Genomic DNA, 14,798 nt, shown 5'->3' with positions numbered 1-14,798 from the left:
CAGGTTACAGCACTTCTTCAGGTGCATCATCAGGTTGAGTTGAGCACTTCGGACTCAACCACCAATTTCGGCAGTGAATTCCAGGCGCTGACCACCCTTTGGGTGAAAAATTCTTTTCCTCATGTCCCCTCTAATCCTTCTACCAATCACCTTAAATCTATGCCCCCTGGTAATTGACCCCTCAGCTAGGCGAAACAAGTCTTTCCTGTCTACTCTAGGCTCCTCATAATTTTGTACACCTCAATTAGGTCATCCCTTAGCCTCCTCTGCTCTAACGAAAACAACCCTAGCTTATTCAATCTCTCCTGACAGCTGCAATTTTCAAGCCCTGGCAGCATTCTTGTAAATCTCTGTAATCTCTCCAGAGCAATTATGCCCTTCCTGTAATGTGACCAGAACTGTACACAAAATTCCAGCTGTGGCCTAACCAGCGTTTTTTTTTTTTTACAGTTCCATCATTACATCCCTGCTTTTGTATTCAATACCTAACCCAATAAAGGACAACATTCCATATGCTTTCTTGACCGTGTTGTCCACCTGTCCTGCCACTTCAAAGACCTGTGGACCTGCACTCCAAGGTTTCTCATTTCCTCAACCCCTCTCTGTATCTTCCCATTTATCGAGTATTCCCTTGCTTTGTTTTCCCTCCCCAAATACGTTATCTCATACTGTTCTGGATTGAATTCCATTTGCCACTTTTCAGCCCACTCAACCAAACAATCAATATCATTCTGGAGTCGACAGATATCCTCTTCACTATCAACCATACGGCCAATTTTTGTCATCTGCAAATTCCCCAATCATTCCTCCCACATTGAAGTCTAAAACATTAACATAAACAACAAACAGCAAGGGTCCCAAAACTGAGCCCTGTGGAACACCACTGAAAACCATTTTTTCATTTGCAAAAACATCCATCGATCATTACCCTTTATTCCCTGTCACTGGATTTTGGATCCAATCTGCCACTTTCCCCTGCAACCCATGAGATCTCACTTTCCTGATCAGTCTGCTATGTCGGACCTTGTCAAATGTCTCACTAAAATCCATGTAGGCAACATCCACTGCACTACCCTCATCAATCCTCCTTGTTACTTCAAAAAAATTCTTTAGTGTTAGTAAGACACAATCTCCCCCTAACAAAAACATGCTGTCTATCCCTGATCAATCCATGCCTTTTTAAGTAACAGTTTATCCTATGTCTCAAAGTTGTTTCCAATAATTTGCCCATCACCGAAATCAGACTGACCATACTATAATTTTCTGCCCTGTCCCTCACACCCTTTTTAAATAATCGTACAATGTTTGCAGACCTCTAGTTCTCTGGGACCTTACCTCTATCTGGTGAGGATTAGAAAATGACCCTCAGAGCACCTGCTATTTCCTCTCTGGCTTCCTTCAATAGTTTAGGATATAATCCATCTGTCCCTGGTGAATTTATCCACCTTCACGGATGCCAATACCTCCAGAACTCTTCCCCCACCATGCTTATTGCATTTAATATTTCACACTCATCATCTTTAACTGGAAAGCCTGCATCACCCCTCTCCTTAGTGAAGACAGAGACAAAGTACTCATTGAGAACCCGGCCTGCATCATCTGCATCAACCCACAAGTTATCAGGTACATCTCTGATAGGTCCTACCTTTTCCTTAGTTATTCTCTTGCTCTAAATTCTTAATGTATTGATAAAAACATATTAGGATTTTCTTTGATTTTACCTGCCAGTATTTTTTTCGTACCCTCTTTGCTTTCCTAATTCCCATTTTTACTTCTTCTGTACTTTCTATACTCATCTCTGCTTTCTACAGTATGAAGTATTTTATGACTCTCACAAGCTTTCATTTTTTTGCTTTATCTTGGCCTGTATGCTTCTGGATAACCAGGGGGCTCTAGATTTGGCAGTACCACCCTTTTTCTTTGTGAGGACATGTCTACACTGTGCCCGTAGAATCTCACTTTTGAATGCCTCCCACTGATTTGAAATCGTTTTTCCTTCTGATAGCTGTATCCAGTCCACTCTCGCCAACTCACTTCTCAGCTTTGTAAAATCTGTCTTCCTCAATTTAGAACTTTTACTCCCGTTCTATTTTTGTCCTTTTCCACAATGATGCTAAATCTAACTTTATATGGTCACTATCTCCAAAATGGTCCCCCACTGCTGCTACTTCCACTTACCCAACTTAATTTTCTAATTCACTCCCCCTAGTTGGACTTGTTACATGCTGGCTAAAAATGTCTCTTGAATACAGTTCAAGAACTTTGCTCTTCACACTGCCTCTATCCCAGAATCACAGTGCAGAAGAGGCCCTTTGGCCCATCGAGTCTGCACCGACATGTGAGAAACACCTGACCTACCTACCTCATTCCATTTATCAGCACTTGGCCCATAGCCTTGAATGTTATGACGTGCCAAGTGCTCATCCAGGTACTTTTTAAAGGATGTGAGGCAACCCACCTCCACCACCCTCCCAGGCAGCAAATTCTAGACCATCACCACCTTCTGGGTGAAAAGGTTTTTCCTCCCATCCCCCCGAAACCCCCTGCCCCTCACCTTAAACTTATGTCCCCTTGTGACTGACCCTTCAACTAAGGGGAACAGCTGCTCCCTATCCACCCCATCCATGCCCCTCATAATCATGTACACCTCGATCAGGTCGCCCCTCAGTCTTTTCTGCTCCAATGAAAACAAACCAAGTCTATCCAACCTCTCTTCATAACTTAAATGTTCATCCCAGGCAACATACTGGAGAATCTCCTCTGCACCCCCTCCAGTGCAATCACATTCTTCCTATAATGTGGCGACCAGAACTGCACACAGTACTCCAGCTGTGGCCTCACCAAGGTTCTATACAGCTCCAACATGACGTCCCCTACTTTCGTAGTCTATGCCTCGATTGATAAAGGCAAGTGTCCCAAATGCCTTTTTCACCACCCCACTAACATGTCACTCCACCTTTAGAGATCTATGGGCACACACGCCAAGGTCCTTTTGTTCCTCAGAACTTCCTAGTGCCATGCCGTTCACTGATTACTTCCTTGTCAAATTACTCCTTCCAAATTGTATCACCTCACACTTTTCAGGGTTAAATTCCATCTGCCGCTTATTTGCCCATTTGACCATCCCGTCTATATCTTCCTGTAGCCCAAGACACTGAACCTCACTGTTAACCACCTGACCAATCTTTGTATCATCCGCAAACTTCCTAATTGTACCCCCACATAGTCATCTATGTCGTTTATATAAGTGACAAATAATAGGGGACCCAGCACAGATCCCTGTGGTATCCCACTGGACACTGGCTTCCAGTCACTAAAGCATCCTTCTGTCATCACCCTCTGTCTCCTACAACTTAGCCAATTTTGAATCCACCTTATCAAATTACCCTGTATCCCATGTGCCTTTGCCTTCATTATAAGTCTCTGATGTGGGACTTTGTCAAAGGCTTTGCTGAAATCCATATAAACTACATCAACTACACTACCCTCATCTACGCGGCTGGTCACCTCCTCAAAAAATTCAATCAAATTTGTTAGGCAAGACCTCCCTCTGACAAAGCCATGCTGACTATCCCTGATCAAACCTTGCCCCTCCAAGTGGAGATAGATTCTCTCCTTCAGAATTTTCTCCAATAGCTTCCCTATCACTGATGTGAGACTCACTGGCCTGTAGTTCCCCGGCTTATCTCCACAACCCTTCTTAAATAGCCAAACCATATTAGCTGTTTTCCAGTCTTCTTGCACCTCCCCCGTGGCCAGAGAGGAATTAAAAATTTGAGTCAGAGCCCCTGTGATCTCCTCCCTAGCTTCCTTCAGCAGCCTGGGACACAAATCATTCGGACCTGGAGAATTGTCCACTTTTAAGCCTGCCAAGACCTTCAATACCTTGTCACTCCATATATCAATTTGCTTAAGAACCTCGCAGTCTCTCTTGCTGAGTTCGATACCTTCATCCTCATTTTCTTGGGTGAAGATTGATGTGAAGTATTCGTTCAACACTCTAGCGATGTCCTCTGGCTCCACCCATACATTGCCCCCTTGGTCCCTTATGGGGCCTTACTCTTTCCCTGGTTATCTTCTTCCCATTGATATACTTATAGAATATCTTGGGATTTTCCCTACTTTTATCAATTGATATTAGTGTAGTCCCTAAATATGATGAAATCTCTAAAGATTACTCCTCTATTGTTTCTGTACTCAGAAATCTGTCCACATATTTGGTCTTAGAACTCCCTTCCGCTATTTGGGGGTCTATAGTACACTCCTAGCAATGTGGCTGCCACTTTTTTTATTTGAGTTCGATCCATGTGGCCTCATTTGATGCTTCATTTAGTATAGCATCCCTCCTCACAGCTGTAATTGTTTCTTTAACCAATAATGCCACACCCCCGCCTTTTTTATTCCTCTCTTTATCCTGCCTGAAAACTCTATATCATGGGATGCTGAGCTGCCACTTTTGTCCCTCCTTAAGCCAAGTTTCCGTTATAGCGATGATAGCATGCTGCCATGTGTCTATCTGTGCCCTCAGCTCATCAGCTTTATTTTACTATGCTCCTTGCATTTACATATGCACCTTTTAACACTGCCAAATTCCTGTGCTATATACTTTTTAACCTGTGCTGCTTCTGTCTTTCAGAGTCACTCACTAATTTTCCATCTCCCCTTCCCTGCTCTGAATTTGCCTTCTGGTTCCATCTGCCTTCCAATCTCTACGATAAACCCTCAACGGCACTAGCAAGTTTCCTTGCAAGGATATTTGTCCCAGTCCTGTTCAGGTGTAGACTGTCCAGCTTTTACAGGTCCCACCTTCCCCAGAAGCAGTTCCAATACCTCAGAAATCTGATGCCCTCCCTCCTACACCAGCTTTCCAGCCACATGTTCATTCACTTAATTCTCCTATTTCCCTTGCACGTGGGACTGGGATTATTCAGAGATTACTGCTTTAAAGGTCCTGCATTTCAATCTCTTTGCTAGTTCCCTAAAGTCTTCTTTCAGGACCTCATCCCCTTTCCTGCTTAAGTCATTGGTACCGATGTGGACCACGACCTCTGGCTGATCACCCTCCCCCAGAAGAATGTCCTGCAGCTGCCCTGTGACATCCTTGACCCAAGCACCAGGGAGGCAACATACCATCCTGGAGTCACATCTATGGCCACAGAAACACCTGTCTGTTCCCCTAACTAACGAATCCCCTATTACTACTATTCTTCTCCTCTTCTTTTTCTCCTCCTGTACAGCAGAGTTGCCTGTGGTGCCACAAACTTGGCACTGACTGCATTCCTCCAAGAAACCCAACATCTTCACTGGTATCAAAAAAACGAAAAGTGGTGAGCGGGACCCCGGGTACTCCTGCACTACCTGCTTAATTTTCTTGGACTGCCTCGTGGTCACCCATCCCCTCTCTGCCTCCAGGCTCCTAAGTTGCAGTGTGACTACCTCTCTGAACATGCTATCCCCAAAGAGCTCAGCCTCACGGATGTGCTGTAGTGACTCCAGCCACCCTGGAGCTCTGAAACCTGGACGTAAGGTTCTTCAGCTGGTGACACTTCCTGCACATATGATCGTCAAGGACACTGGTCATGTCCATAACTTCCCACATACCGCAAGACATGCATTCCCCATGACCGAGCTGTCTTGCCGTGGCTTTAATTTACCTCCCTTGCATTCACTTTATTTCACTTTGGTTTACTTATGCAACTTCATTTTACCTGTCCTTGACATAACTTTATTTCCCTATTACTTGTGTTTCTTTCTTAAATGTAAGTAGCCCTTTTTACGAATACAGGAATACTAAAGCAGGACAATAAGGTCAGAGTGGAAGCAACATGGAGAATTGAAATGACAGGCAACTGGAAGCTTAGGGTCACTCTTGAAGACTGAACTGCGGTGCTGTAGAGGAGGGTACATCGTGAGAAGCGAATACTGTATACTAATTTTCTTTTATTCAGTCATAGGATGTGGGTGTCACTGGCTAGGCCAGCATTTAATGCCCACCTCTAATATTGACCTTGAGAATGTGGTGGCGAGCTGCAGCCTTGAACTGCTGCAGTCTCTGGTGTAGGCACGTCCATAGACCTGTCAGGGAATGAGCTCCAGGATTTTGACCCAGCAACATTGAAGGAGCGGCGATATATTTCCAAGTCAGGATGGTGAGTGGCTTGGTAAGGAACTTCCAGGTGGTGGTGGTGTTCCCGTCTGCCTGCTGCCCTTGTCCTTTTAGAGGGCGGTGGTTTTGGGTTTGGAAAGTACTGCCTAAGGAGGCTTTGTGAGTTCTTGCAGTGCATCTTGTAGATGGTACACACTGCTGCCACTGTGCATCAGTGGTGGAGGGAGTGAATGTTTGTGGAAGGGGTGCCAATCAGGTGGGCTGCTTTGTCCTGGATGGTGTCAAGCTGCTTGAGTGTTGTTGTCGCTGCAGTCATCCAGGCAAGTGGAAAGTATTCCATCAGATCCCTGATTTGAGAGTTGTGGATGGTGGACAGGCTTTGGGAAGTCAGGAGGTCAGTTACTTGCAACAGGATTCCTAGCCTCTGACCTCCTCTTGTAGCCACAGTCTTTGTATGACTAGCCCAGTTCAGTTTCTGGTCAATGGTAACCCCCCAGGGTGTTGATAGTGGGGGAATCAGCGATGGTAATGTCATTGAATGTCAAAGGGTGATGGTTAGATTCTCTCTTGTTGGAGATGGCCATTGCCCAGCACTTGTGTGGCACGAATGTTACTTGCCACTTGTCAGCCCAAACCTGGATATTGTCCAGGTCTTGCTGCATTTGGTCATGGACTGCTTCAGTATCTGAGGAATCGTGAATGGTGCTGAACATTGTGCAATCACCAGTGAACATCGCCACTTCTGACCTTGATGGAAGGAAGGTGAAGCAACTGAAGATGGTTGGGCCTAGGACACTACCCTAAGGAACTCCTGCACTGATGTCTTGGAACTGAGATGATTGACCTCCAACAACCGTATCCATCTTCCTTTGTGATAGATATGACTCCAAGTGCAGAGTTATCCTCCTGATTCCCATTAACTCCAGTTTTGCTGGAGCTCCTTGATGCCACATTGGTCAGATGCTGCCTTGATGTCAAGGGCAGTCATTCTCACCTCACCTTGGGAGTTCAACTCGTTTTTTTGTCCATGTTTGAATCAAGGCTGTAATGAGGACAGGAGCTGAGTGGCCCTGGCAGAACCCAAATTGAGCGTCAGTGAGCAGGTTATTGCTAGGTAAGTGCCACTTAACAGCACTGTTAGTGATCCCTTCCATTACTGATGATCGAGAGTAGACTGATGGGGCAGTAACTGCAGGGTACACAAAGCTTGGCTCAGGGTGTGGCAAATTCTGGAGCTCAAGTCTTCAGTACTATTGCTGGAATATTGTCAGGGCCCATAGCCCTTGTAGTGCACAGTGCGTTTAGCTGTTTCCTAATATCACATGGAGTGAATCGCATTGGCTCAAGATTGGCATCTGTGGTGCTGGTGACCCTCCGGAGGAGGCCGCGATGGCTCATCCACTCGGCACTTCTGTCTTAAGATTCTTGCAAATACTTCAGCCTTATCTTTTGCACTAATATGCAGGGCTCCCCCATCATTGATGATGGGGATATTTGTGGACCCTTCTCCACCAGTGAGTTGTTTGTTTGCCCACTGCCATTTACGACTGGATGTGGCAGGACTGCAGAGCTTAGATCTGATCCGTTGATTGTGGGCTCACTAAGCTCTGTCTATCACTTGCTGCTTATGGTGTTTAGCACGCATGTAGTCCTGTGATAAAAGCAAAATACTGCAGATACTGGAAATTTGAAACAAAAAATACTGGAAAAACTCAGGTCTAACAGTATCTGTAGAGAGAAAAGAAAAGTTAATGTTTCGAGTCCGTATGACGGCTCTTCAGAGCCTGTGATGTAGCTTCACCAGGTTGACACCCCATTTTTAGGTATGCCTGGTGCTGCTTCTGGTATACCCTCCTGTGCTGTTCCTTGAGCCAGGGTGACCTCTAGTTTGGCGGTAATGTAGAATTGGGGATATGTCAGGCCATGAGGTTACAGATTGTGCTTGAGTACAATGCTGCTGCTGCTGGCTCACAGCGCCTCATGGTAGCCAAGTCTTGAATTGCTAGGTCTGTTTGAAACTATCCCATTTAGCATGGTAGTAGTGCCACACAACACACTGGACAGTATCCTCAATGTGAAGATGGGACTTCATCCCCATGAGGACTGTGCGGTAGTCACTACTACCGATACTGTCAAGGACAGATGTATGCGCGGCAGACAGGTTGGTGAGGGTGAGGCCCTGCTGGTGGGACAGAACATACCCAGTGATGATGATATCTGGGGCATTGGAAGGTGTGATTCTGTCAGTATGTCAGGCCATTGCTTGAGCCTGTGACACAGCTCTCCAAATTTCTAGCCCCCAAATGTTAGTAAGGAGGACTTTGCAGGGTTGACTAGGCTGTTTGTTGTTGTTTCCAATGCCTAGGTCGATGCTAGGTGGTCTGTCTGGTTCCATTCCTTTTTTGTGACTTTATAGTGGTTTGATACAACTCAGTGGCTTGCTAGGCCATTTCAGAGGGCACTTAAGAGTCAACCACATTGCTGTGGATCTGGAGTCATATGTGGGCCAGACCAGGTCAAGAGAGCAGATTTCCTTCCCTAAAGGACATTAGTGAACCAGATGGGTTTTTACGACAATTGGCAATGGTGGTCATCATCAGACATTTAATTCCAAATTTTCATTGAATTTAAATCTCACCATTCAAACCCGGTCCCCAGAACGTTACCCTAGGTCTCTGGATTCCTAGTCCAGTGACGATCCCACTACGCCATCGCCTCCCCTAAACTATATTATATGAAACTGAAAAGTGCAAGTAAATCGCTATTCCACTTGGAATGTTTGGGGTCCTGGACAGTGGGAAGAGAGGAAGATGAGGCTGAATCTTTGATTATATTCAAGGCTGAAAAACAGATTTTTGAGCGATATGAGTTGAGGGTTAGGAGGAACAAGCAAGACCGAGGATTTGAGGCCAAGCTCCAATCAACCAGAGCCCTATTTAATGGCAGTGCAGGCTTGACTGACCCTGTGGCCTACTCCTCCTACTTCTTAGGTTTTTATAACACAAAGGATGCTTATTTGGGTTGAGGCAGTGGTATATGTCTGGAGCAATACACCAGGAATAGTAAAATATTTAAGGTGGGACAATGAAGGAGTTTTTGTTTTATTTATAAATATAATTTTTTCTTTTGAAGTGAAGAGGACATGACTCAGGAAGAGTTCGATACCAGCACAGAGAGCCAAGAGTCTGCAAACAAGGAGAGAGGGCATGAAACAGCCACAGAAGACGAGGAAGAATTGGGATCAAGTATAAGGAGTCAAAAAGGTAGAACATCGAGTTGCTATTTTTTGTTATTTGTTCATGGGGTGTGGACATTGCTGGCACGGCCAGCATTTATCACCCATCTCTAACTGCCCTTGCTCAGAGGGCATTTAAGAGGGCAATCACATTGTTGTGGGCCTGGAGTCACATGTCAGCCAGACCAAATAAGGATGGCAGATTTCCTTCCCTAAAGGACAGTTAGTGAACCAGATGGGTTATTATGACAATTGGCAGATGTTTTCATGGTCATCATCAGACCTTTAATTTCAGATTTTTATCAAATTCCAATTTCACCATCAGCCGTGATGGGATTCGAACCCAGGTCCCCAGAGCGTTCCCCTGGGTCTCTGGAATACTCGTCAAGTGGCAATACCACTATGTCACCGCCATGATATGACCAGGAAAAGATGCATACGTTTAAATTCCAAAATTTTTTAAATAAAAGTTGGTTTACTGCATCATTGTATATTTTAATTGGTAAATCTGTTTGTACTTTTTGACGAAACTGAATAAGTACTTAAAAGGAAAGTTATACAAGGAAAAGGTATTTAAATGAATAGAACTGTAATTAAGGAGAGAATACAAGATGGGAATTGTACCAAATGGCTATCTGCTGTGCTGTAATGTTTCAATCAATATTCTGTGATACTGTACTTTGAGTATTAGAATTTGTTTTTTTTTTACATGTGCGTATATGTATATAGGAAAGAATAATCAAGTTGGGTTTAAAAGTACCCAGAATCGTGAGGAAACTGAAGCAGTTGCGGTAGATAGAAAAGTAATCTTAACTCCAGAGGAAGAGGAAGCTTTGAAACATGAGCAGCAAAAAAAGGAAAAAGAGCTTGGAGGGAAAATTCAAAATGCTACATCCTGCACCAATATTCTCCCTTTGGGGCGAGACCGTATGTACCGTAGGTATTGGGTGTTAAATTCTGTACCTGGCTTGTTTGTGGAGGAAGACTATGAAGGTTTGATGGAGGACATGTTGCAGCCTTGTCCTATAAAAACTCTAGTTGAGAACTTGGCGTCTCAGGGAAATAAAGTTTCTGATAAAGTACAAGGTAATGAATCCTCAGGGAATGGAGCTTCAGGGAAGATGGACCTAAAGCAGCACGAGCCACATAGCAAAAATGTTTCTCAGGCCCGAAACTCTTCAGTTTCTCCTTTACAATCATCACAGCCATCTACCTCAAAACAGGACCAAATTCTTGACACAAGTTATACAGCGGAGTTGCACAGGCCAGTCAACAAGCCAAATCGATGGTGCTTTTATTCATCACCAGAACAATTAAATCAACTGATTGAAGCACTTAACTCAAGGGGAAATAGAGAGAACTCTTTGAAAGAAACTCTTCTCCAGGAGAAAAGCCGACTAAATGAGTTTCTTACTAACTTTCCTGTGGAAAGATTCAACATTCCAGGTAAGGTCTTAACAATCTTAGCAGTTACTTAACCTCAACATTTTCACATGAACATCAGAATACTATTAATCACTTTAGCAGCATTGAAATAAAAGGTAGAACAAGTGGGGGAAAAAGGAAATCCATAATTAGATATTATCTGTCATTCTGTAATATCATTTTTGGGTAAAGTTTTGTTTTGATTAAAGGAATAAATTCTGTTGTGGCTGCAGCATTTCAGTTGCCCACAGGCTAATGAAGTTTTCATGTTACGGACAGTCACAATTTGATTTAGTTTATTATGGTTTTGTTCTCTCGCTACATTTAATGGGCTATTCTTATAATAGTGAAACATGAATTTATGAAATGGTCAACTGTCTGCTGGGAATGTTCAGATTTCAATAGCTCTTTGATATTGGAAAAAAAAGTGCCATTTTTATTTTTGTAATTAACCATTTTTACTTTTGCTAACTCATCAGAATAACAGCTAAAAGTTCCATTTGATGTTTTACATAGTAACGTGTCCTAACTCAAACAATTTAACATGAAATTGGATTATCCTCCTGATCAATAGTACCATTGGCGCTGAGTGCTGGTGACTAGTTTGAGTGATTTTGGCCGATTTATGTACAGTCATATCCGAGTAATTGAAATAAACGTGTTCTACCAAGTTTGTGTTAGCTGGCTTAATGCATAGTTTACTATTTTATACTTTAAGTTGATCCTGGACCTGGACTTTATTCAGATGTAAAACTACATTTGCATTGTTTAGAATGTGAAAATAAGTCAGAGAATTTGCACCCTGTATCATACAATGGTTGATTTCGGAATGACGGGGGGAATCTCATTTTTGTTCAAGAAGCAATATTAGCTGAGATTGGGTGAAAATGAAGTGTCAGGAATGATGAGGGTGGTGCAAGAAAGAATGGAATGGCTTGTGTAGTGCTGAGGGAGAATACAAATGAAGCCCATATGATACTGATTTCCAGATAAACCTCCAGTGGAGAGCAAGAATGTTCGAAGTACTTTAAAAGGTGCTCACAGCGCACATGACACTTCGGTATTATCTGCTGAGAAGCAACTTGAACTGCGATTGAAGGATCTGTTGCTGGACATTGAAGATCGAACCTGGCAAGGAACTCTAGGAGGAATAAAAGTATGTATTGCGATATGAAAATAGAAATATATTGCAGGATTTAGAAGTCTGTATTTTTGATTTTTATAATGCACACTTTCAGTATGTGTAACTTCTTTAACACTTTTGTCAGGTTTCCCCATCAAGTTTTCTTTTATACTTGTATGTGCAGGCTACTATTACTTTGAATCCTTAACACACTATTTCCTTTCCTCACTTACCATTATTTTATGTTAATGGAAGTTGAATAAAACCATTTACAGGATAGTATGATTTGTGGGTGCATCTTTCCTGGTTGAGTTCTCAGTTGAATATTCAGGAAACTACTGATGTTGAGAGGATAGGATAATTTGGTATGTAATAAAGACAAGATTGTTTTGGAGTACAGGCATCCCCATTTGAAGCCCGTTCTAATATTGCGTTTTTTTTTTAAACATAGTTGGTAAATTAAGGACGTTCCCTGAATAGCACTGCTTCATTTTAATTTTAGCCCAGTTACTGAGCATGCTCAGTCTTTTTTGAAGTTCATGATAAAAGCCAGGGGGTGGGAGTGGGAAGCAGTGAAGCAATGGTTTGTTTTCAAATTCTCCCGCTTTCTGCCTCTCAGTTGGGGGAGGGAAGCAGTGAGTGGGAAGGTTGGCGAATGGGGGAAGCAAGAACCAGCAAATAGGAATCAAGTAGTTAACAGTTCATAAGTAGTTAAGAGTTAATAAATTGGATTTTGGGGCGAGTTAGTTTCAAGGCAGTCAGTAGGTTTTTAATGTAAAAATTGGTTCAGGAATATAGCCCATCCTTATTGCATGGTTTCTTATGGGAAAGTGATTTTCATTTTGCAAGCTGTATTTTAGGAATAAATTAGGAGTCCTAAACACGAGAGAGCTGTAATTGTGGAGAAAATTTTCAAATGGGATGGACAAAAATTGTGAAGAGCTTTTGTGTGAGGTGCCTGGGTAAGAGGTCTGGATAAAGTAATGGACAACACACTTTAAGGGAAAAGATGGAGTTTAAATTTGAGTGAGATCAGGAATAAAACGATGGCTGTCAAATTTTCCAAAAATAGCAACTTGCTCGTCAGTGCAGGGAAAGCAGCTGCATTGGGGGTTTAAATAATATGTGGAGCTGCAAATGAGAGGGTGTTTGCAAAGCTAGCCAGAATATGTGATAAAGAGCTTTCAATTAAAACAGCACTGCCAGCTGTTTGCATGGGAATTTCAATCCAGCAAAAAGTGCCTTTTTAAAAAAAGTAAACTTTACCATAAGTGGCACAAACTGGTTTTCCTTTGTACTTTTCAAAAGGTGGGGCTTGTAGCGAAAGCAGCTGGCAATACCATTTGATCATTCATGGGCTGGAGAGGTGAATGTATGTATGGATAGTTCAGCTTTCTTTATCACGCATAAGTCGGTGTGATAAAATTGATAGCAATTGTGATAAGTATATACAAAGGTACAAATTTTACAATTACATACATGCTTCCTCAATCTTGTTCTTGGTGTGTGTGATTTAATTTTCAAGTATGGAATTGTCTATCAATGGACTAAGTTGTAACCTTTTCAATGCAAGAAATTAGTTCATTAGTTTTAAATAGAATGCCTAACAAACTTTTCTCTGAGCAGGTGATGGAGCGATATGCTTGGAGAGAAGCGCTGGAAACTGGACAGTATGAATTGTTGAGTGAAGCAACTCCTACACAAAATGGTATTCGATTATTGGAGAATGATTTTAAGGAAAATGGAACTATTAAAATTGAGGGAGAAGAAGCAAAAGTACTTGAAGGCATGAACAATAGATATAACTCTAAAGACAGGTATTACTAATATGTTTTATTTTATATGATTTAAGCCAAATATGGCCATTGAAATTTTGTCTAAATATTTATGTGCTTATAGCTAGATGAAACCAAACATTGGAGAATTGCTTTGTATTTTTTTGTCAGGTAGGGACAATCTGCATTCTCTGTTTCAAACATAGATTTGCAGGAACCAATTTAGTGTTAGTGGCCTAAGCAAATCTCATGGCCATTAGTAATCCCTGCACATCCAGTCCAACATTATCTGCAGCAATACAATATATCAGGAAGCAGGCCTTTACCACTTTATCTATGCCTGAAAGGCACCTGGAGTTTATGGCATTGGCTATTAGCAGGGGTAAAATTTTAACGTTTAGCATAAGGCCAAAGGTTTGAGTTTGACTTCTGATTTCCATAGGATGTGGTGTGATGCAAAAAAAAAGGAATGAAAAGGGATATGGTAGTCCGTTGCTTTTCTGCACTGAATTGATATTTGTTGTTCTTGGGCAGATGTTCTAATGCTGCAAATTTGCCAGCACTTAAAAACTTCAATGGATGTACAATTCTCTTGACTTATCCAATGATAAGTTTACAAGAGACTTTAAAAAAAAAAATCTTGAGGACCACATTGTTAACAGAATACATAGACGTTTCCGTAGTTATTTACATTGAAATTTTGGAGGGTTTGGGAGGGTCTTCTATTGTATAAAATATACTGTCTGACTTTCCTGAAACCTGGAGCTATAGATTAACAGGGGCGCCAAAGTGTGTTTTATTTTGTCATTCATCTATTGGTCCTGTCATTACTTACAGGATATGTGAAATATTTCCATTTCAAACCTCCTCAACAAAGAAGTTCACAATACTCATTAATGCTTGTTGCTTTTCGAGATGTTTCCTCAGTAGACATGTATCGTAATACAGTTATTCTGGTTTCAACAGATCTGTTGCTTCATGTTCTCAAAACATATACATTGAGCTGTGTTGTGAATATAGGAAAATTCTTAACTGAGGATCTTTTGTTTCAGTTTCTAATGCATTCATCTTAAACTGACTAAACTTTATTACAAAAAATTATTTATGTGCCAATCAAGTTTACATAAATTGTGG

General features: G+C 42.1%; 1 protein-coding gene across 1 annotated transcript in view; it reads left to right on the top strand.

Moving 5' to 3' along the window:
* Positions 1 to 14,798, top strand: part of baz1a (bromodomain adjacent to zinc finger domain, 1A) — a 101,182-nt gene that overhangs the window by 56,075 nt on the left and 30,309 nt on the right. Inside the window, exons 17-20 of the mRNA XM_041214530.1 lie at positions 9,239 to 9,369; positions 10,071 to 10,787; positions 11,756 to 11,922; positions 13,516 to 13,706. Coding sequence (XP_041070464.1) covers positions 9,239 to 9,369; positions 10,071 to 10,787; positions 11,756 to 11,922; positions 13,516 to 13,706 — 1,206 coding nt within the window. The remainder of the gene's footprint in view (positions 1 to 9,238; positions 9,370 to 10,070; positions 10,788 to 11,755; positions 11,923 to 13,515; positions 13,707 to 14,798) is intronic.

Source organism: Carcharodon carcharias, chromosome 20, assembly GCF_017639515.1.
Source record: "Carcharodon carcharias isolate sCarCar2 chromosome 20, sCarCar2.pri, whole genome shotgun sequence".
NCBI lineage: Eukaryota > Metazoa > Chordata > Chondrichthyes > Lamniformes > Lamnidae > Carcharodon > Carcharodon carcharias.
This window is presented reverse-complemented; position numbering and strand designations above follow the sequence as displayed.